Genomic DNA, 24,478 nt, shown 5'->3' on the forward strand with positions numbered 1-24,478 from the left:
GTGTAGGCCACAAAAGAGCGGCCTTCCAAAAAATAACGAAAGTGGCGGACTGCTAAATAAAGGGCCAGGAGCTACCTATCAAACGCACTATACTTGAGCTTCGCTCGAGAGAGCTGCCGGCTGAAAAACGCCAGGGGCTTCCAGCGACCGTCGACCTGCTGTTCCAGAACCCCACCCACCGCCACGTCTGAGGCGTTCACCGTCAGAGCCGTGGGGGCGGAGGAGCGCGGGTGTACTAGCATGGTGGCATTGGCGAGGGCCTGTTTGACCGCGACAAAAGCCGTCTCTGCAGCTTCGGGCCTCACTGCCCCACTGTTGATGGAAAAAGCACCAGCCACGCCTATTCGGCCCTGTTGTTCGAGCCCGCTGCCAATGAACAGGCGCCGCAGCCCTTTCTTGGCGGGCCGACTGCGAAATAGCGGCCGACGTGCCGCTCTCCCGACTACCGCTGGGCCTCGAGACCCGATTAACCGAGTCGTCTCGGGTGTGCCGCTCCCTGACGAGCGCGTCGGCTTTCTCGGCGAACACTACCGGATCTTCAAACGAGACGTCGGCCAACACCAGCCTGACATCCCGGGGTAGTTTCTCCCGAAATGCCGCTTCAAAAACCATGCACGGCTGATGGTCGCCCACCAAGGTCAGCATCTCGGTCATCAACTCCGACGGTAGCCACTGCCCCAGCTCTGGTAAATGGAGGAGCTTCAGAGCCCGCTGGTTCTGGGCCCAGCCGAAAGTCCTCAGTAGGAGCCTCTTGAGCCCCACGTACTGCTCCGTTTGGGGTGGACTGGTCAGGTATCGACTGACCCGCGCAGCCACCTCCGCCTGCAGACAGCTCACCAGGTGGTGGAACTTCTCCTGGTCGCACTCCATCCTCTTAATATGGAACTGTGATTCCGCCTGCACAAACCACAGGTGTGGCTGATGGGCCCAGAACGGCGGTAGATGAATCTCGCCCGCGCTCGCTCCCGCCTGCAACATGCTGCTGCTTCGATTCTTACGTTCGAGGTCACCAATGTAGTGAGTCCAAACGAGCGATATTATCCAAAGACTTTATTGTCGATAAAACCCGTAACAAACGCAACGTACTTACTCTTGGACTAACACTAACTTCGCTCGCTAATCTAATCTCCAACACGAGTTTGGCGGCAGACATTTAAATACCTCGCTTCCGCAACCCGTGACCCGTAAACCAATCCGAGGGTTCTAGACTACCTGGCCAATCCGTATGCCCCTACAAGTCCACACCTGGAACAGTGGATACAGTAGATGAGGTTGGAGGAGGTGCAAGTGAACCTCTGCCTCACCTGAAAGGACTGTTGGGGGTCCCTGGACAGGGTCAAGGGAGGAGGTATAGCAACAGGTGTTGCATCTCCTGCAGGTACCTGGGGAGGGGGTGGTTTGGGTGGGAAGGGATGAGTTAACCAGGGAGTTGCGGAAGGAACATTCTCTGCAGAAAGCGGAATGGGGTGGAGGTGGGAAGATGTGATTAGTGGTGGGATCCCGTTGGAGGTGGCGAAAATGTCGGAGGCTTATGTGTTGTATGCAATGGTTGATAGCTGATAGGTGAGGACTAGGGGGTCTCTGTCCCTGTTGCAACTGGGGGGAGGGGGAGCAAGAGCAGAGTTGCGGGGTTCCGAGGGGACATGTGTGAGGGCCTCATCTACGATGGAAGAGGGGAACCCCGTTCCCTAAAGAATGAGGACATCTCAGACGTCCTGGTGTGGGACACCTCATCTTGGGGGCAGATGCAGGGGGAGGGAAAGAGGGGGGAATGAAGGGGAAATCAGCGGCTCAAGAATGGGAGAAGAGTTTACAAAGGAGGGGAAAGAAGCAGGTTAACTGGAGCGGGAGAAATAGGTGCGCACCAGGGTGAGTGGGTGACATGAAAGAGAGAGGGGTTAGGGGGAGATTTACTTAAAATTGGGAAAAATCAATTTACACATTGGGTTGTAAGTTACCCAAGTGGAAAATGAGACGCTGTCCTTTCAGTTTTAGTATGTCCTCACTCTGACAGTGCAGGAGGCCAAGGACAGAAAGGTCACAATGTGAGTGGGAAGAGGAGTTAAAATGGTTAGCAGCTAAGAGAACCAGCAGGTCTTGGTGGACAGAATGGTTGGCTAGTCCGCACTTGGTCTTGCCAATGTGAAGGAGGCCACATCACAGGAGATAAGGTTTGAATAGGTGCATGTCAACTTCTGTCTCTCAGCGCCTGAGAGGGCTGCTTGGGCCCCTGGATGGAAGTGAATAAGGAGGTGTAGGGACATCTGTTACATCTTCTGCAGTTGCAGGGGCTTGCAGTGAAAATCGGTGGTTCGGGGTAGGGTGGAATGGCCTGTGTTTTTAGGAAACCTTGCAACCTTTGTCCACTCAATAACCAAAGTCTGTGGTCTCTTTTTTGCTCTGGTTTATTTTCACCCACATGTTTAGACCGTAATGGTGTATCCTTATTGTTTTAATGTGTTTATGTTTTATTCTTAATTGTCAACTGTATGTTTGTGCTGTCATTTGTGAGCGGAGCATCAAGGCACATTCCTTGTATATGCATACTTGGCCAATAAACCTATTCATTCATTCATTCGTTCATTTATTCACGTCTTTACCTATCAAAATGTGATAAAGTCTGACCATTAAGTTTGAGTGGTGCTTGAATCCTGAACCTTATGGAGTTCTAGATTGCTGTTCTCTTTTGCAGAGGTCATAATTTCCTTCCCAAGTGATCTGGGTCCAGTTTTAAGAATGATTCCCGCAGCACACAAAAACAGAACAGATGCAGAAAACCCCTGTTGCAGCTGAGAGTGAAAAAAGAAAAAAAAGATTAAGAGAACCAGCGAATGAAGGGACGCATCACATTTCTTAAACGTCTTGAACGTTTTTTGAACTTTGTACAGTGGGGTGCAATTTAAAATTAGGTAGGCGATTTCAATGCTAGCATTTATGTCAAGAGGACTGGATTACAAAAACAGAGATGTAATGCACTGGTCAGACCTCTGGACATTTGGACCACTGTGAGCAAATTTGGGCCCCATATCTAAGGAAGGATGTGCTGGCTCTGTAGAGGGTCCAGAGGAGGTTTACAAGAATGATTCCAGGAATGAGTGGGTTAGCATATGAGGAGCGTTTGACAGCACTGGGCCTGTACTCGCTGGAGTTTAGAAGGTTGAGGGGGGACCTCATTGAAACTTACAGAATAATGAAAGGTTAGATAGAGTGGATGAGGAAAGGATGTTTCCACTGGTGGGAGAGTCTAGGACCAGAGGTCATAGCCTCAGAATTAAAGGGTGCTCTCTTGGAAAGGAGGTGAGGAGGAACTTCTTTAGTCAGAGGGTAGTTAATCTGTGGAACTCATTGCCACAGAGGGCTGTGGAGGCCAAGTCAGTGGATATTTTTAAGGCAGTGATAGACAAATTCTTGATTAGAACGGGTGTCAAGGGTTATGGGGAGAAAGCAGGAAAATGGGATTAGGAGGCAGAGATCAGCCATGATTGAATGGCGGAGTAGACTCGATGGGCCGAATGGCCTAAATCTACTCCTATAACGTGAAAATTATATCATCATAACCTATCACTAATAAAAATCGCTCTTCCACACTTCAAGTATACCCAGAGTTCAGAGAACAAGGTTGCTTTTTAATTAAAGTTATGAGATGCCCTTTAGATTTACTGAGGGAACTTTTATTCGGAGGTTTGAATGAATTTGCCATATTCCAAAAGGAAATATTTTCAAACCAGCATTATACTGGCACCTTGTGGCTAAGACAAGGCATTGCAAGCAGACTTTTCCTAGTCGCTAAATCAGTCCACAATAGTTCGTCGAACAATTCCTATTCCAGGCGTACACAGGCCGTTTCCCCAAATTCTATCTCCACTTTGCAACCCAACGGTATCAATATTGATTTCTCTAACTTCAAATAACCCTGGCTTTCCCTCTCTCCCAGTCCCTCCCCCATCCTAGTTCTACGACTAGTTTCACTGACCTCCTGATTCCATTTTACTGATTGTATGCCTCCTTGTCACCTTCCCCTCAGCTAACAATGAACCATTCCACATTTCCTTAGCATCGTCCCCTTTGATCTGTCGTTTTCACACCTTACCCTTCCATATCTCTGTCTCCCTCTCCCCTGTTTCTCAGTCCGAAGAAGGGTTTCGACCCAAAACGTCACCCATTCCTTCTCTCCAGAGATGCTGCCCGTCCCACTGAGTTACTCCAGCATTTTGTGTCTATCATTGGCTGACAGGTGAGGGAAACGTCCCAGCATGCTGTTCAGGATTCCCACTACCCAGAAACCTGATTGCTTTGTTTTTCTTGTTGTCTTGGCTCCTTTCCTGTCAGGGCCCTGTGGTGCAAGCATTTAAACTACAGTTCTGCCAAAGCAAGACTTGGCTCCTGAGCAGCAACAAGAGACCATCTCCTATCGTTTTGCACTGGAGGGAGTGAGGGGGGGGGGGGGGGGGTAAGGCTGAACAGCTGGGATATTAAAAAGTGCAGGATATCCCAGGCGCTGGGATATTAAAAGGGGAGTCTACAATTTTAAGTTTGAGGAAGTGATGGGATTAGCATGGGTGGGATGTTAAAAGTTGGAGGAAGTACTGTAGAGGGGACTGGGATTCAAACTGTGGGACACTGGGGTGAACCTGGATGGGATAATAAAGTTCAAGGAGTGTGAAAGAAAATTAGATTATGTTCGTTGAGAAATTGAAGGTTGAGATGGGACTGAGATTAAACCGGCGGGAAGTTAAAGGATCTAGGAAGGAGAGGAAACTGAAATTTAAACTGTGTCTACAAATAAAGATTTATGAAGACTTACATGGATAATGAAGTTGTGAGTTTGGATTGAAGGGATATTAAAGATCTCAGGAATAAGAGAAAAAGATAAATTACACTGAGATTGTATCATATAGCCTTTGGCCTGACTTGTCCAATGCAACCAATATGCCACATCTACACAAATCCCACCTGCCCAAGTTTGCTCATATCTCAATAAACCTTTCCTGTACATCCATGTACCTGTCCAAATGTCTTAAATGTTGTTATAGTACCTACTTCAACTAGCTTTTCTGGTAGTGTAAGAAAATAACTGCAGATGCTGGTACAAATCGAAGGTATTTATTTCACAAAATGCTGGAGTAACTCAGCAGGTCAGGCAGTCTGAAGAAGGGTCTCGACCCGAAACGTCCTTCTCTCCTGAGATGCTGCCTGACCTGCTGAGTTACTCCAGCATTTTGTGAAATAACTTTTCTGGTAGCTCGCTCCATATACTCATTGCCCTCTGGGTAAAAAAGTTGCACCTCAGGCTCCTATTAAATATTTCCTATCTCAACTTGAACCTATGTCCGCTGGTTCTAGATTCCCCCTACGCTGGGTTTAAGACTCTGCATTCGCCCTACCTATTCCCCTCACGATTTTATAACTTCTATCAGATCATCCCTCATCCTCCTGCGCTTCAAGAAATAAAGTCCTCGCCTGCCCAACCTCTCCCGAGTGCCCTCAAGTCCTGGCAACATCTTCATCAATACTGAAGAAGATACTGAGAACTAATTGGGTGAGATATGAAGGTGCAGGGTAGTGAAGATTGGGAGGTGTAAGAAAATAACTGCAGATGCTGGTACAAATCGAAGGTATTTATTTCACAAAATGCTGGAGTAACTCAGCAGGTCAGGCAGCATCTCAGGAGAGAAGGAATGGGTGACGTTTCAGGTCGAGGGTCTGAAGATTGGGAGGGAATGATTTAAGAGAGTGAGGAGTCAATGTGGGAATACAAGGGTGGGGGAAATTGTAATTGCACTCAGCAAGCCTCTACTGAGGGAATTAAGGGACTAAAATGTTAGAGAAGAGTCTAGGATGACCACCTCATTTACTGACTGTGGGGAAATATTATGGTGCTGGGACACCCATGAATGTATGGACAGGGCCAACCCAGCACTTTGCTGAATGACTCCAGGGGGAGCGAGAACGACTGCCTGGGCACCCACAGAATTTTCATCCTTGAAAGTGACTGGGCGATGACCTCTGTTTTGAAAAGCCATGTGCCTACTTTATCATCTTGAAAGCTGGTTACTCCATCGGCACCAGTTCCTTGTTGTGAACCTGCGTGGTCGACATCACTCGCCTTCCGCGCACCATCCCTTCCAACTCACAGTAATTTATTTGCTGAGAAGAGACAAGTCTGTTCATGCCCTGAGATAATGAAAGAAGAATCACCATCAGACCCCCCTGTGTCTCAGACTAAACGTAGGAATCAGGTTTATTAAATGAAATAATGAAGTAACAACCAGGGTTCAACACAGCAGAATTGATTGGATTACAATACCTAAAATCAGAGCATAATAGAAAGGGAAGCACTGCGTCAACTCTCCTTGGAAGTTTGATCGGTATTCACAACACTACATTTATATTCAAACCCGTTTCCCTTCTGCAAAAGATCTCAGAGAAAAACCTCTTTTTGGCCTCTGCCACAGTCTGAAGAAGGGTCTGAACCCGAAACGTCACCTATTCCTTTTCTCCAGAGATGCTGTCTGGCCCGTTGATTTACGCCAGTATTTTGTGTCTATCTGCAGCTCAACAGTAGGCCTCTCTCCTTGGCCCTTTACAAGCTGCAGGCCAGAGTGCAAGAGCAGGGCAGGCAGCTACTGAGTTACTATGGTCTATCGTATGTGCTGGCCCAGTCAAGAATTGCAGCTTCTTCATGGAAGTGTCTTTGAAATGTTGCATTCACTTGCTGTTCTCTCCTGCCTGTGATTTGCTGATTCAATGGCATATTCCTTTGAAAATGGTGCCAGCAACCAGGAACAGCCAGTTGGGGGTTTCTCAGTGGTCTCATCCCCTTGGCTCAGAGGCTGTGGTTACTCTGCCAGCAAACTAGGATCCTGAGTCAGCAATAAGTGATGGAGATTTGTCCAACTTGGTCGACACTGTGCAGCGAAGGCCGCACTGGTGACCTTTCCTCTCGTACTCAAGTGCAATTCCAGTCAACTAGCCACCTAATGTATGTCAACGTTGAGTCATTGATTGGTATTGACACCTAGGCTCCAGATGTTTTGAAGAGTAATTACACAAACTAAGGTTGTATCCGAGTCAATTTGAAGATTAAAAAAATGATTTGGTTGGAGTTTTCCTGATGTTGAGGGCAGAATAGATGAAGAGGGACTATTTCTGCTGGATGGGGAAAAAAACAGAGGTTGGTGGATGAGGTGCAAATAACTTAGGCTGCTTTACCATGGACGATATTGAGCCTCCTGAGTGTTGTTGCAGCTTAATCCACCCAGGCGAGTACAATGTCTCCGATCACACTGAGGTGCAAAGGGACTTGGGAGTGCTGGTGCAGGAGGGGCGCTGGTCAGACCACATTTGGAGTATTGGGAGCAGTTTTGGGCCCCACATCTGAGGATGTGCTGACGCTGGTGAAGGTCCAGAGGAGGTTTACGAGAATGATCCCTTGAATGATTGGGTTAACCTACGATGAGCGTTTGAAGGCACTGGGCCTGTACTCGCTGGAGTTTAGAAGGATGAGGGGGGGACCTCATTGAAACTTACTGAATAGTGAAAGGCCTGGATAGAGTGAATGTGGAGAGGATGTTTCCACTAGTGCGAGAGTCTAGGACGAGGGGCCATAGCCTCAGAATAAAAGGATGTTCCTTTAGAAAGGGGATGTAAATAAATGTCTTTAGTCAGAGGGTGGTGAAACTGTGGGATTTATTGCCAGAGGCACTGGAGGCCAAGTCAATCGATATTTCTAAGGTGGAGATTGACAGATTCTTGATTAGTATGGGTGTCTGGGGTATTGGGGAGAAGGCAGGAGAATGGGGTTGAGAGGGAAAGATAGATCAGCCATGATTGAATGGCGGAGTAGACTTGATGGGTTGAATGGCCTGATTTTGCTCCTAGAACTAAACATGAACATTCCAGGCTTATATTATGGACTGTGGCAGTCTTTGGGGTATCAGACAGTAAGTCCCTCACCATGAAATACACAGCTTCTGACTGCTTTTGTAGCCATTGTATTTCTGCTAAAGATGTCGTTGAGTTTATCGTGGTTGTGCTTAGCCTCTCTCTTGCTAGTGTTGGTCATTGCCTGATAATTATATGGTACCAACGTCACTGACGTTTATTGCCCATAGTCTGCTTCTTGTAGTCTGTGTAGGCCTGGGTTGCTGCATTTAGTGAAGTGTCCATGTAACTAATACCCCCTAATACAGATACATAGATACATAGACAATAGGTGCAAGAGTAGGCCATTCGAGCCAGCACTGCCATGGCTGATCATCTACAATCAGTACCACGTTCCTGCCTTCTCCCCATATCCCTTGATTCCGCTAGCCCTGAGCTCGATCTAACTCTCTTTTAATCCAGGCATCATTCTGGTAAACCTCCTCTGCACACTTTCCAAAGTCTCCACATCCTTCCTGTAATGGGGCGATCGGAACCTCACATAACACTCCAAATACGGTCTAGCAGAAGTCCTATAAAGCTGCATCATGACTTCCCGACTCTTATACCCAATGCCCCAACCTATGGAAGTAAAGCGTGCAGGTACAGCGGGCAGTGAAGAAAGCTAACAGCATGTTGGCCTTCATAACGAGAGGATTTGAGTACAGGAGCAAAGAAGTCCTTCTGCAGTTGTATAGGGCTCTGGTGAGACCACACCTGGAGTATTGTGTGCAGTTTTGGTCTCCTAATTTGAGGAAGGACGTCCTTGCTATTGAGGCAGTGCAGCGTAGGTTCACGAGGTTAATCCCCCGGATGGAGGGACTGTCATATGAGGAAAGATTGGAAAGACTGGGGCTTGTATTCACTGGAGTTTAGAAGGATGAGAGGGGATCTTATAGAAACGTATAAAATTATAAAAGGACTAGACAAGCTAGATGCAGGAAAAATGTTCCCAATGTTGGGGGAGTCCAGAACCAGGGGACACAGTCTAAGAATAAAGGGGAGGCCATTTAAAACTGAGGTGAGAAGAAACTTTTTCACCCAAAGTGTTGTGAATTTGTTGAATTCTCTGCCACAGAAGGCAGTGGGAGGCCAATTCACTGGGTGAATTTAAAAGAGAGTTAGATAGAGCTCTAGGGGCCAGTGGAATCAAGGGATATGGGGAGAAGGCAGGCAAAGGTTACTGATTGGATGATCAGCCATGATCACAATGAATGGCGGTGCTGGCTCGAAGGGCCAAATGGCCTCCTCCTGCACCTATTTTCTATGTTTCTATGGTTCTATATTTCTAAACATACCGTATGCCTTCTTTACCACTCTATTTACTTGCATTGCCACTTTCGGGGAGTTATGGGCTTGTACCCAAAGATCCCTCTGTAGAGCGAACACAGGTAACAAAAACACAGAACAAGAAGGTGGGAAGAATGCTTTAAAAAAACCTTATTATTGTCTCATACAGTGGCACTCCGTGGTGCTTTATCTTGATTTGGTACAATGTGTTGCATGTGACAGGTATCTTGCCCTGAAAAGGGCTGCAGGCTTCCCACCTGCAAGAGGATGATCCAGCTAGCTGTGAAATAAATTGTATCTGCAAAATGACTCAAAGGAACCAATAATGCTTCTGTCCCATCGCACATGTTACATAAAGCCCCTGCTCCTTGACCTCTTAATATTGATTGGGATTGGGGTTGGGTTGCTGTTGTGACTTTGGTGAATATAACTGTTATAATTCCACCATCTAAGGATTAAAGGACCAGAAAGAACAAGCACTATATTGGTACAGGTTGAACACTGATTTTCTGACACCCTTGGTTCCAGAGACCATTCTGGATTATCCGTTTTTCTGGACCAACAGAGGTCACGTGATAATAGACAATAGATAATAGACAATAGGTGCAGGAGGAGGCCATTCGGCCCTTTGAGCCAGCACCGCCATTCAATGTGATCATGGCTGATCATTCTCAATCAGTACCCCGTTCCTGCCTTCTCCCCATACCCCCTGACTCCGCTATCCTTAAGAGCTCTATCTAGCTCTCTCTTGAATGCATTCAGAGAATTGGCCTCCACTGCCTTCTGAGGCAGAGAATTCCACAGATTCACAACTCTCTGACTGAAAAAGTTTTTCTTCATCTCAGTTCTAAATGGCCTACCCCTTATTCTTAAACTGTGGCCCCTTGTTCTGGACTCCCCCAACATTGGGAACATGTTTCCTGCCTCTAATGTGTCCAACCCCCTAATAATCTTATATAAAACAACAATACACCCCTGGCCCACTAATGGCACACGTCCCATGAGTGCCAGAAACTCCAAACGAACGCCAATCAGAGCAACCCTAATCTGTTCTCCTTGTTCCCTGTAGACATTATTCGCTCTCTCTCTCTCTCTTGTCCATTAATCCCCTTTGAATTATTAGAAAACTAGCACTCCACATAAACAACACTTCAGGTCAGGTTCCGGGTCACTGGAGCTGTGAGGCAGCAGCTTAACTAGATGTGCCACTGGGGCACCCGTGCATTGCTCTTGAGTGAACAGAGTGGATATAATTTGACGTGAAGATAGACAGAGAAAGCTGGAGTAACTCAGTCGGTCAGCCAGCATCACTGGAGAAAAGGAATAGGTGACATTTCGGGTCAAGACCCTTCTTCAGACATTTGGCATGAACGTCTCCACACAGTAACCTATTGTGTTTGTTTATTTGTATCACGTGTACTGAGACACAGTGAAAAGCTTTGCATACGATCCAGTCAAATCATACTGTACGCAAATATAATCAAGCAACACACAAATACAACACGTACTGCAAGGAGGAAAATACCAGAGCGCAGAATTTAGTGTTACAACCTTCCAGCATTACAGTTACTGATTTTAAAAAAGTGCAAGGTATGCAATGAGGTGAGTGTGAGATTAGGACGATACCCCTAGTTTATGGGAAGTCCATTCAGTCATCTGAGGACACAGTGGAATGAGCTCCTCCAGAATCTGATGGTATGTGCTTTCAAGCTTTTGTATCTTCTGCGTGATGGGAGATGGTGAAGAAGGAATCGTCATGATGTAAATGGTCCTTGATTATATTGGCTGCTTTTCAGAGACAACATGAAGTATAGATGGAGTCAATGGGGAGGGGGGGAGGGGAAGTGTAGGGGGGGAGGGGAGGGAGGGGAAGTGTAGGGGGGGAGGGGAGGGGGGGAGGGGGAGTGTAGGGGGGAGGGGAGGGGAGGGGGAAGTGTAGGGGGGGGAGTGTAGGGGAGGGGGGAGGGGAAGGGGAGGGGGAGGGGAGGGGGAGGGGAGGGGAAGTGTTGGGGGGAGGGGAGGGGAGGGGAGGGGAAGTGTAGGGGGAGGGGGGGAGAAGTGTAGGGGAGGGGAGGGGGAGGGGGAGGGGAGGGGGGAGGGGAGGGGGGAGGGGAAGTGTAGGGGGGAGGGGAGGGGGAGGGAGGGCTTGTATGTGTGATGAACTGATATGCCACTACTTTCTACGATTTCTTGTAGTCTTGGACAGAGTTGTTTCCAATCCAAGCGGTTCACAATTTTTACAGCTTTTTAACAGGAGTATGGAAAATAAGTTAGCTTATCTATGATAGGTATGACCGAGGAAAGGGATGCCAATTAATTCATGTGATTGTGAGAATAAGTGAAATGGAGGTCAAAACAGAGGAGCGTTCTGATTTTTTGAGACATAAAGAGATAACTACCATCGAGCAGTAGACTATAGGGAATCTGAAGAGAGTAATCATGAAAGGTATCAAAGTGACTCACACAAGGTGCATTTTCTTGAACGAATGGCTAGGAGGCCAATACTTTCCATTTCAAGTCCCCTGGAATTTTTGAGAGCAGTTTAACTTAAACCATTTTATATTACTTCAATTACATGGCTTATAATGCAGGAGTTTAATGCTATTTATTTCACCACTCTGAGGGCAACTTCTAAATTTGCACTTAAAGGTTCGTCGGAGTTTGGCTGATGTTGACAATCAGTTTTGACATGAGGGACAACGAGTGCTATTTACCCACTCAGTGATTTGAAGAGATCAATTAAACAACTGATGAGATGGTTTGAGAACCAACACCTCATCAAGCTAATACATGAAAATATAAAAACAGAAAGTGCTAGAGATACTTAGCAGATCGAGCAGCATCTGTGGAGTGAGAAACAGAGTTAATGTCTCAAGTCAGAGAAGAGACTTCCCGTAGATAAAGTTCTTTGACAGACACAAAAAACGGGAGTAACTCAGCGGGTCAGACAGGATCTCCGGAGAAAAGCAGTAGGTGACATTTTGGGTAGAGAACCTTCTTCGGACTGAGAGTTAGGGAAAAGGGAAATGAGAGATATAGATGGTGATGTAGAGAGATATAGAACAAACGAATGAAGGACATGCAAAAAAGTAAGGATGATAAAGGAAATAGGCCACTGTTAGCTGTTCTTTTCACCCCTGCAATAAATCCAAATTCTTCCAAACAGTATCTGGTCCGATTTGGTGAGGGAAGGAAATGGTGCTTACAACCAAATAGTTTATTAAGCTTTGAACTAGATTTTTTGAAACTCACCAACTGGCACGTATTTCATGCTATCAAGCATCTGTTCTTTGTGGTGGAGGGGGGTCAATGCTTGGTGATTGTGGTGTGAAAAACTGGATACAAAACTCAAGCCGGTAACTAGTCATTGTTTTACAAAGTTTCATCATCATCATCATCATCATCATATATATACAGCCGGAAACAGGCCTTTTCCGCCCTCCAAGTCCGTGCCGCCCAGCGATCCCCGCACATTAACACTATCCTACACCCACTAGGGACAATTTTTACATTTACCCAGCCAATTAACCTACATACCTGTACGTCTTTGGAGTGTGGGAGGAAACCGAAGATCTCGGAGAAAACCCACGCAGGTCACGGGGAGAACGTACAAACTCCTTACAGTGCAGCACCCGTAGTCAGGATCGAACCTGAGTCTCCGGCGCTGCATTCGCTGTAAAGCAGCAACTCTGCCGCTGCGCTACCGTGGAAGAAATTAGGAAGAAATGTCGTTTTTAAATGATGACATGAGTAGCGTTGTCAAGGTGGGAGGGGGCAAATGCAGTTTAGTAAACGGGGGTGAGGACGTGGTACCTTCAGAATTTTAGGTGAATTTAAGTTTAAAGTAAGGAGAAGGTGAGAGTTTGGCGAGGAGGCAGTAGTCAAAAGGACCATTACAGCTTATTACACCTCTTGGCATTTAGAATTTTGAACAAGTTCATTTCTAAGTTTTGAAAACGCAATTAGGAATCTATGCTCCATGTTAAAGCAAGACTAACTATTTTAAACAAAATGTTGTCCCCGATGTCTCTCTGTAATTACGCATTAATGGAACAAGAAATGAGGTGTTTGAAAGAGTGTCAGCATAGAATAAGTTCAATTAGAAGCAATCTTTTCAACCAGGAGCTGAATAGGTAATATTCCGCGATTACACAGTCCTCAATTCACAGAGTACTCCCGAAAGAAGCAATCAGATCTCAGCAATCTCACACTAATGTGCATACACTTGGGAGAGACGCGTACAGAGTACCAGCTACTTATCAGAATATAGAATCAACCAATCAATGTTCACCCAAAATCTTACCAGAATCTCTGGTTCGCAGTTTATCGGGAAAACTTTTATTTTTAAAATGTCTGCTCTTCACTGAATGTCTCTGTCCCTAAAGTCCAGAAAGCAATTCTGTTGGACTTTGTATCAGAAACCGGCACACTTCTACACACCCAGACGCATTCTCTACTACCGTGCCAATTCAACGCTGGTTGAGACCCGCGCACTACGGATAACTCCGTTTAACATATCATTGATTCAAACCGGTAAGTCGATGCAGTATAGTTCGCCACCATACATACTCCTTTTGGGTTTTTTTCCAGATATTTTCGGGGGGAAAAAAGTAGTTTATTCCATCTATTATGGAATAGTTACTTCATCTGCATTGTTTAGCAATTGTTCAACTTTAACAGATAGAGGGTTATTTTCTGCCTATGAAGGAAGGGACAGAGGCTGCAATTTAGTTTAGTTTAGTTTAGAGATAACAGGCCCTTCGACCCACAGAATCCGCACCGACCAGCGATCCCCGGACACGAACACTATCCCGCACACGCACACACACACACACACACACACACACACGCTAGGAACAATTTACATTTATACCAAGCCAATTAACCTACAAACCTGTACGCCTTGTACGAGTGTGGGAGGAAACCGAAGATCTCGGAGAAAACCCACGCGATCACAGGGAGAACGTACAAACTCCGTACAGACAGCACCCGTGGTCAGGATTTAACCCGGGTCTCTGGCGCTGTGAGGCAGCAACTCTACCGCTGCGCCAGATTGCCCTGTGCAATGTTGAAACTCATGACGGTTCGGCATCCTCGGTTGTATTGTCACCCTTGATTCAACAACTGGCCTGAACCGTGATGTCCAACAGTCGGGATTTACCAGTGAGGTGGCCAAGCATCGACCGTGTGGAGAAAAACAGGGGTTGTTCTACTCAGAACGCAGAACTTGGAAAAGTAAGATGCAAGCATAAAGTTACATAGGGATATGAAAAGGTTAAGTGAATAGACGAAACGACGGCAATTAAATTCCATTACAGACATCAAATTTTGAATTAAATGGTGAAAACGTGAGAACCAGGGTCAGAACAAACAGAGATATCTTAATTGATCATCAAAATCTCAAGGGCGGGAATGTAATGCCGGCCTTTATACTAGCGGACTGAGTGAGATGCGATCGGAATGCAAAGCTCCGATTAGAGCGCCACTCTTTACACCATGGCTTCGGAATGAAAAAAGACACAAAGTGCTGGAGGAGCTCAGCAGGTCAAGCAGCATCTCCGGAGAACATGGATACGCGACGTTTCGGTCGGGAGCCTTTATTTGAATATAGAATGGTACCTGGATTACACACTTGTTGTAATTTTTGGTGTTGTAAAATTACACACCTGTTGTAATTTTAGTTTTTATAGATGCAAATTGGCGGTTAATAGTATTGATATAGAGAAATATATTAGGTAGTCAATTAACAGGTACGAGGGTGGGCACTTAGAGTCGTAGTCATATCGTGCATAGTGTCGCCATGAGGAGTTTAGTTTAGAGATACAGCGCGAAACAAGCTCTTCGGCCCACCGAGACCGCATATATACACAACCCTATACTCAATAGGGACAATTTTATATTTATGTACGAAACCAATTAACCTACAGGTCATTGGAATGTGGGAAGAAACCGAAGATCTCGGAGAAAACCCACGCAGGTCACAGGGAGAACGTATAAACCTCGTACAAACAACACCCGTAGTCGGGATCGAACCCGGGTCTCTGGCACTGCAAGGCAGCAACTCTACCGCTGCGCCACCGCGAAGAGCTATGGCTACAATATAATGGGCTGCGAGCTGGAAAGTGGGGATTGCCTAAGTAATTCAGATTTTGACTAACGTGGGTATAATAAACTGTATGACCTCTTTCTGTGTATTTAATATTGACCATTCAACGGCTTTGCTCCGAAGTAACATGCTCTTAAATTACCGAAATCTCTTAGAATCCAAGTTGCAAGAAGCCAAAAGCATGAAAGGCTCCACTTTCATTCTTCTATTGGAATTGCTCCAGGTATTGCAAATGTTACAGGTGCCTCAGATCCGCATGGAGTCATGTTGAACTGGAGGTGGAAGTGGTGGCCTTTCTTCTAAAGATTCAGGTTCTAAGATTCATTTTACTGATAAACATGAAAAAGTAGATTTATTTTGATGTACAGACTGATGAAACTGGAGAGTTCTGTTTCGGGGTTTGTTTTGATTTGTCAAACCAAATATTGATCTTAAACGTTAACTTTATTTCTCTCTCCTCGCAGGTGTTGCTTCGCTTGCTGAGTGTTTAGGAGGGGTTTAATTTTTCAAGATAATGAAGGAAGGGTTTTGACAGAGTAGATAGTGAGAAAATATTTCCATCGATATTTGTGTCAGTGACAATAGGAGAAACATAATTGACAAAAACGTTTGTTTGAGGGTGGGGAGGTGACAAAGATTTTTTTTTTTTTAAACGAGTAAATAATCGCAACATGTCAAACGGCACCATTTCCAATGCTGGTGGCAGTAGGTTCAATATTAATAAAATGGCAGCCAATATACACACGAAGCAGGAACACAACGCAGAGGTAGAGTTGCCGCCTTACAGGGCCAGAGACCCGGGTTCGATCCTGACTGCGGGTAGAAACATAGAAAATAGGTGCAGGAGTAGGCCATTCGGCCCTTCGAGCCTACACCGCCATTCAAATATGACCATGGCTGATCATCCAACTCAGTATCCCGTACCTGCCTTCTCTCCATACCCCCTGATCCCTTTAGCCACAAGGGCCACATCTAACTCCCTCTTAAATATAGCAAATGAACTGGCCTCAACTACCTTCTGTGGTAGAGAATTCCACAGATTCACCACTCTCTGTGTGAAAAAAAACTTTCTCATCTCGGTCCTAAAAGACTTCCCCCTTATCCTTAAACTGTGACCCCTTGTTATGGACTTCCCCAACATCGGGAACAATCTTCCTGCATCTAGCCTGTCCAACCCCTTAAGAATTTTGTAAGTTTCTATAAGATCCCCCCTCAATCTTCTAAATTCCAGCGAGTACAAACCGAGTCTATCCAGTCTTTCTTCATATGAAAGTCCTGCCATCCCAGGAATCAATCTGATACTGTCTGTACGGAGCGTGTACGTTCTCCCCATGTCCTGCGACCCCGAGATCTTCGGTTTCTTCCCACACTCCACGGGTTTATTGGCTTGGTATGAATGTAAGTTGGCCCCAGTGTGTGTAAAGTGTTCGTGTGCGGGGTCGCTGTTCGGCTCGGACTCGGTGGGCCCTGTTTCTGCGCTGTATCTCTAAACTAAACTAAACTAAAAAAATGAATACCTGCAATAAACGTGGTCAGCTGGTCATAATTTGGGGCTTCTCTTGGAACACGTCGGCACAGGGAATTTCACTGCGATCCTCTGGTTCTATGAAAAACCTAGTTGCCTTCATCCTACGTGGGTCTTCGATCATCCCTGGCGAGGGCAAGCAGACTTTAAATGTGATCACCCACTTCCCTTTCCCGTGAGTTAGGGTTAAAAATCGAGTTTATTCGGATTAAGTTAAAAATGGGTAAACTATTGCTAGTGGGGGAAAGGACAATGACGAAAAGACAATAATAATATACATTTATCTGCATTATATGAACTGAATATAGAAGCAAATTCAACAATAATTTTCTAAAAAGATTGAATTCAAAACTTGAAAACGAAAGCATCACTAGATGTGGAGGGAGAAATTGATTAGATGGATCTTCCAATGAACTAGCAGGACATACAGGGCGAAGTGGCGTTTATTTGTACTATATCCCTCATTTATATTTGGCAAATTCTGCGGTGCAGTCTCTGTACCTTCGTCACGCTTTGAATTTTGATATCTCCACCATCGGCCGTCATGCTGATGAAGAAATAATTTTCTAAATCGCTCTTCTCACCCCCCTTTATGGAGCCCCCCCCCCCCCCCCCCCCCCACCAAACCAAAAAACATATTCCTTCGATCAAGCTTTCGCTTACTTTTCCGTTTTTAGCCCATCGTCGATATTGTTATCGAAATGCTCGGAGCATTTGCCCCTTTAAGTACACTATTTAAAACACGTTCCGGCTGTTGCAAAGCATTGGTATGTTAATATACTACTTGAAATAGACTTGAAATATACTACTTGAAATAGACTAAGTATATCTTCCAAACTGACATGCCGTCTATATCATGTCGTGATATTAGCCGACCTACACGCCCAATTTGCAAAAGTAGAAGGCAGCAAAGCGATTTAAATGTTGCAATTTTCCACAATGCTAAATGTTAATAAAATAACTTCAAAACGCTTTTCAATGTCCGAAACAGTACTGTAGTATAGACTGTGAATACGAAGGAAATCGCTTGATATCGAGGTCATTTAGACACTTGTTAATCCTGATCAAAAGGATCTGCGGCTGACATACAGAAAATAAAGCAAACGTAAAATTTAATATTAATTTAATATTAATTTGCAGCATTCCGTAAAAAAATATGATTCAAGTGTTAACAATGTTTTCATGCCTTAATGTTAAACGATATGCATGATTTATGAAGTAGGTGGGTCGGTAAATACGTTTTTATCCCCCCCCCCCCCTCCCTCCCCCCATGGCTGTTGTGTATTTATTAGACTTGCAAATCGGCGCTGGCCAAGGTGCTGAAACCAGCTCCTGCGCATCTTTCCCCAATATCTCTCATGCAGCCGTTTGCCAGTCTGGTTTGCTGAGCTCCGTTTTCACGCAGCATTACCGAGGAACCCTGGAGAGAAGTCATACGTATCAAAAGAAGAAAACAAAAACGTGTTCCAGTGTAATCCCAATGGAGAAATTTCCAGTTCAAATGATCAATCTCAACGCTCCCAATGTTAGCAATGATGTCGCCCACTTGGACGGAGGATATCAAAATACCGAGCCCAAACAGCTGAACATCGCGACCCCGTTGATTTTAGCCTTGATCTGTTTGGTCGGTTTTGCTGGAAATGTTCTGGTTATTGCAGTTTTGATCAACAATGCAAGAAAGGGTCGAACTTCGATGATAAATTCGTTGATACTCAACCTGAGCGCGGCTGACCTCCTGATCGTGGCGATCTGTGTCCCCTTTAGGGCAGTGGCTTACTCCAGACCCGTCTGGGCTCTCGGCTGGTTTACTTGCAAAACAGTGGATTGGTTCTTGCAGAGCTGCATGGCCGCCAAGGGTTTCACCTTAGCCGTGCTGGCCAAAGCTTGTTTCATGTACGTGACACACCCGTCCAAGCAAGTCCAAATCAGGCACCAGAAAGTGGCCGTACTCATCGTGTGTATCTGGGCGCTGGCGATAATCCTCTCCGGCCCTCACTGGCTCACCGCGAGTGTCCACCGTGAAGCGAAGACGACGATGTGCGTTCTAGACTGGCCGGAACGCGCATCCAAATTTCTGGCGGTGTTTGCAAAGTTGTACCCCGCGTTGGTTTACTGCCTTCCTGTGATCTGTACTTTCACTTATCACTGGAAGGCTTTCTGGAGATGCAAGCGCAGAGGAGCTAAAAACCAGAACCTGCGGAATCAGATTCGAGGGAAGCGATTGAACGCTATGCTTTTCGGAGTCAGCCTGGCTTTCGCCACCATGTGCGCTCCAGAATGGGTGGTCTGGCTGTGGATTCGCCACGTCCACAAGGATGACCCTTCGCCACCTGCAGCTTTCGTCGTGCTCTCTCAAGTCCTAGTGTTCGGCATCTCTTCGGTCAACCCGCTCATCTTCGTGGTGAAGTCTGAAGAGTTTAAAGAAGGGTTCATGGGTGTTTGGAAAAGGCTGATCTCCAGTAAGCCGCGAACGTCTCCCAGCCTCTCAGGTGCACAGCCCCAGCAGTCCAGATCAGAGAGTTTCCCGACCGACCAGCATCAGCACGAGAAAGCGGTGCAAGTCCCAGACAGCGATCTCGCTCAAGAAAGAGCGGAGAGCCCCACAAATAAAACCGCCGACATCGTCCTGTCCGACATGGAACAGTTTTGGGAGGAGAGACACAAGCCGGTCGCCACTGTCGAAGAAGACCCGATTCCCTGGGAACATCAGAGTGGATCAGACGCACATCACCCCGACACCGCCAACGAGATGTGAAGAAGCAGGATGGCCAACAGCAGTTTGGGCAGGTGGGGTTGAATTAAAGTTATGCCTTTTCCACCAGGAGTCCAAGTCCTCCTGCAGAAATACCCCCCAATGGCAATCTAAAACTAGTTTCGAAATTAATTGGGGGAATGGGTTTAGCCGGTCAGATTGCTGCTGATTGTTGAATTTATTTCAAGAAAACAAAACACAAACACTTGTTCTGCGGGTGAAGCTGTTCTCGGATGCAGGGGTTATTCCAAATGCAGCATCTGATCAGTCTGAAGAAGGGTCTCGACCCGAAACGTCACCCATTCCTTCTCTCCCGAGATGCTGCCTGACCTGCTGAGTTACTCCAGCACTTTGTGAATAAATCGCAGCATATAACCATATCTCCGAGTGAAGCATTTCAAGCGGATCGGCTAAGTAATATTGAATGGCGAAACGTCCTCCAGAGTCCGAGTACCCATCTCTGTATAGTTGACATAAGAAAATAGGATTTACGTAAGGGTCTTGTGTTGATCGTGACCACCTGTATCGTCTATGCTGTACACCTTCATAATTATTTTACCCATCTTAATCTTCAACTGGATCATCGCCTCATGGTCTTTTTGCGGCTGGATTTGGACGCTTTAAGGTTACGAAGTTACCCGCTACACGAGATACTTACTGCGTGACTGTTAAATGTCTAGCTGCGGTCCATGTGTAAAGAGTGAGCAAAAGGCTAACGTGGTGGGTATAACTCGGTGTGTTCTGTTTTTAGAGACCTGCCTTTTTTCTATTGGAGCTCTCTATGATAAATATAACATCAGTTTGTATCTTAGCAGTGCCTGGAACGTATTGACTTTGGAACTTTGCTGCAACGTCGTCATCTTCATAGACCTTGTGCATTGAAGGCGTCTGTTGACCCAACGCCAATAACATAATCCCAACTTAAATTCCGTTTGGCCGCGTATTCTTTTTCCTCACGAATATTGTAACGGATGATGGTTTGTTAAAACGTAATATTGTTGAATATGAAGCGTTCAATGTTTAAATTGTAGCTGCTTTGCCTCGCCGTGTGTTTAAAGTAATGTAGTGTCAGACATTACTTGTTGCTAAGTGGGCGCAGAATAAATAGTTCCATCCAGTTTCGTGTATGAATAAATTGCTTGCTGAAAAATCCATACTTTCGCACTGCTCAAACGTCTTAAGATCTATTGCCCTAAAGACCCAGAATTGTGCACAGGCCGTCGATACCAAAAATGCTGACAGAAGCGCGATTGAAATACGAGATGTGAGCTGCAGATCTGATTCTCGGCCTTTCCGAATATTTCACATTTTTAAACAGTGACATGATGAATATTCTTTGATCCACGACAACTCGGGTAATATGTATCACTGTGTGTGTGTGAAATGAACTCTGAAGTCTGGTTTCACATTTCACAAGCATCCCAATCCATTTGGAGAGGTGAAAAGATAACTTGCAAAACAGTCGCTTAAGTGGCGGTATTTTCCAACAGGGAAAAGCACCAGTAGGATGTAAACATACAGTAGGAGCCACTGATTGTGAGAAATGTTAAGAGGGAGTGTTGGCCGACCCTCCCCTTCCCCAAACAGATTAATAATCAATAAACGCCAAACCTTTCTATACATTTCATGAAATAAATCTTCGTTTCAATCAAGAAACCAACTGATGCCAATTAAGGCATTTTTTTAAAAAGCAGAGAATGTCTGATACTAACGATGCGGGAATAGGAAAAGCAATACAAAATGTTGACAATTTCACTTGTGAAAGGGCAGGCAGCAACATTCTCCGAGATCTTCGGTTTCCTCCCACACTCCAAAGACGTACAGGTATGTAGGTTAATTGGCTGGGTAAAATGTAAAATTGTCCCTAGTGTGTGTAGGATAGTGTTAATGTGCGGGGATCGCTGGGCGACGCTCTCGATGGGCTGAAGGGCCTGTTTCCGCGCTGTATCTCTAAACCTAAAAAAAAATCTAAAAATTTATTTTTAAAAATCAGGTTAAATCTTGCAAAAAGATCATAATATTTCTAAGAATTAATAACCCAGTTCTAGTTAGCTGTGCACAATGCGGGTGCATACGGTTTAGTCTTATCACTTTGTAGCAGTTATCAGCAACTTTACTCCTTTAAAGTATTCCTTCAGGTTTGTCTTAGAGGTAATGTTCACAGTGCAAGCGTTATGTTGTGTGCTGCTTCCATGGCTTTCACTCTGCACCATCAAGGATCACTTTGAACACCCATTCAATCCAAAAACAAAAAAATCAAAGATATTTAAGCAGGTGGGAACTTTAAGCTGGTTTCCAGATAAAACACAGATGCAACTAAATATAAAATATACTGAGGTCAGCTTTGGGAAGCATACAAGGACCCCAATGGCATCTACAGTGTGGATTTATTTCAATATGTCACTGTCCACAGGGCCAAGCTACTATAAGAGCAGCCATACAACACAGAAGAAGGCTCTTCAACCACCTTTTCCACACCAACTATTAAGTAATTCTTATCCAATTCCCAAGTTAGGATTTTTCATTAGCCAGTGAACAAACTAAAATTCCTTGGCAGAAGAATCTCTGCTGCAGCTTCTGAAGTCCAATTAACAGCACTGTCAAAAAACATTGCTGGTTATATGAGCAAGACGGGTCCTGGGGACTTCAGGTGCTGCAATTGTCAACACACAATGACAAATAGGCACTCAGGTGAAGTCAATGGTTACTTAATTCTTTAGGTTGAGCATGCCCCATAATTCTGATTACATGATAACCCAGAGATGGATGCTTGATAAACTGAATACACTTACCATATTCACCATAGACCAAATAGCCACCTACTATGCTGGTTCAAGAGCAGTCTCATTTCCACACCACTTTTCCCTTTAACCTCTTCTCTCCACTTTCCCATTAATTTCAGTCCACCTACAGATGCAATTTGCAGCAGCCAATTAACCCATCAATCTGCAGACCTCCGGAATGTGGAAAGAAACTGGACAACCAGAGAAATCCTGTGTGGTCACAGGAGGAATGCAAATTCCACATAGACAGTGGAGATCGGGATTGAATCCGAGGTACTGGAGCCACAGCAGTGGTTCGACTAACGTTGCCTTTGTTAATTAACTACAAAATTAAAATCATTCAAATTTATGATTTTCAATACCTCTAACCTTTTTTTAAAAAGAACTTAAATTAACACAAAGCAAAATGCATTCCAAAACTTAGAAAAAAAGATGGTTTATTGCAGTAAACATTTCAACTAGGCAACATTTCCAACACCTTAGTTAATAAAGTCACTTTGGAAACTTACATTTAAACACAAGTAAAAGCTTAAATGTCACAAACTAAACCCCCTTTGAGATCAGTGACTGACTTTGAAAATTACTAGTAACTAAATGCTAGTTTTTACAGAGTTGTTTTTGCACAGCCATTTGGTTGGACTAATGACCATGCTGCAAGTACTACATCAGCTGCATTTTCTTTTTAAAAAAGTTCTTTATTTTACACAACCGAATGATGAGTCAAAGCTTCCACTTCAACATGATGACAAGCTGGTACAAATGTGTCCATACTATATACAAAACTGGACAAAGCAGACACATTAATACTGCACACACGTTGATAGGTCTGGCAGATGACTCATGCACAAGTCTCAGTTGATGGGGAGCCCACTCATGCTCAGGAGAATTGTTTTTGGTGTTACTTGGCTGACCGTCTGGTTGGTTCTGATGCAGTGGGTGGTGGGGGAGGTCCTCGTCGATCAAGGTCATCAATGTAAGCCATAATGAGCTTGCGTCTCTCCTCCGGCACACACTCTAATACTAAGTACCTCTTATCGTTTTGAAGGATCCGTTCAATATCTTTCAAATGCTGATCTGACTCGTGCAATAATTTCTTCGATCTTGGGGAGAAAAATAAAGCCCTTGACAATTTTTATTCCTGGCAGACAGCTATTCAGTGGTTTATGTCAACCAATTCTACACGTTTAAAACAGTGAAAAGACAGTGGTTACTAAATTGACACTAACTCATCCCATTGTGGTTATTTATAACAGACTATGAAGACCTTCTCAAGCTGGATGCCCCTCTGTTGTAGTTTATTTCCAACCTGTGTATCCTGAACACTACCTCCTGTTTTGCACTCCCAAACCCTGATACGTTTCTCAATGTGTCTGCAGCATTAGTGATGGCTAATCAGACCACCCTACCCCAGAAGCCATCAATCTCAATGCCAATATTCTCAGACAAACTCTGATCTATCCAATGCAGCGAGACAAGGTCCAATCATGTATCCCTTTGCCAATTTCAATCTCCAACCTCATTACTACTGATAGTCTCATCAATGCCATCCTTTCAGGCACCATCGGAAAACAGGTTTCACAAACACTGTGTCCACAACCTGCTTCACAATAACCTCTCTCAACCCTCAGTGCAAACAGACTGTTTTTCATCTTATCTGGCCCCAGAAAGGCTGTAAATCGCTTTAATTCAACTAAAAACTAAGCCAGCTTCCCTGATGCCACGAAGGTAAAAACAATTCATCTGTTCCCTTGGCCAACGCTGATAAGTTTTGCAACATCAGCATTTAATTTAACTTGGAATAGAGCTTCAAATTCCATGCCTTCCACATTGCAATGACTGACCGCTTTCACATTTAACAGTAACCCTATCTCACTGTCTCACCCCTGCTATGCAGAGATGCTCACTGTGCAATCGCTATCAAACAAACCTGTTTAACATGCCCACAGTCAGCCCCTCAACCTTACACGAATAGAACGCTGCCCCTATCAGTCAAGTCATACAGCACATAATGTAAATGCCACCTATTGTACACCAACCCTATTCATCCTCATTAGGCCTGCAGCCTTCTATGCTTTGATAATGCAAGTACTTACCTGCAT

At 45.1% G+C, this 24,478-nt stretch overlaps 2 protein-coding genes across 5 annotated transcripts in view; one reads left to right on the forward strand and one right to left on the reverse strand.

Moving 5' to 3' along the window:
• The first annotated feature begins 18,324 nt into the window (after positions 1 to 18,324).
• gpr151 (G protein-coupled receptor 151) lies at positions 18,325 to 19,743 on the forward strand. Its single transcript, XM_078411228.1, has one exon. It carries the CDS (start codon positions 18,325 to 18,327, stop codon positions 19,597 to 19,599), a length of 1,275 nt encoding a protein of 424 aa, XP_078267354.1. The 3' UTR covers positions 19,600 to 19,743.
• Positions 19,744 to 22,818: 3,075 nt separating this feature from the next.
• LOC144600246 (transcription elongation regulator 1-like) overlaps positions 22,819 to 24,478 on the reverse strand; it is an 80,686-nt gene continuing 79,026 nt past the window's right edge. For all 4 annotated transcript variants that reach the window (XM_078411804.1, XM_078411805.1, XM_078411803.1 and 1 more), the window contains one exon: positions 22,819 to 23,479. In XM_078411804.1, coding sequence (XP_078267930.1) covers positions 23,278 to 23,479 — 202 coding nt within the window. In that variant the 3' untranslated portion in view covers positions 22,819 to 23,277. The remainder of the gene's footprint in view (positions 23,480 to 24,478) is intronic.

The sequence above is a fragment of the Rhinoraja longicauda genome, chromosome 14 (genome assembly GCF_053455715.1).
Source record: "Rhinoraja longicauda isolate Sanriku21f chromosome 14, sRhiLon1.1, whole genome shotgun sequence".
NCBI lineage: Eukaryota > Metazoa > Chordata > Chondrichthyes > Rajiformes > Arhynchobatidae > Rhinoraja > Rhinoraja longicauda.

What these genes read in the sequence shown, in the direction of transcription:
- gpr151 (XM_078411228.1), top strand. Translation starts at nt 18,325, where the DNA reads ATGGAGAAATTTCCAGTTCAAATGATCAATCTCAACGCTCCCAATGTT.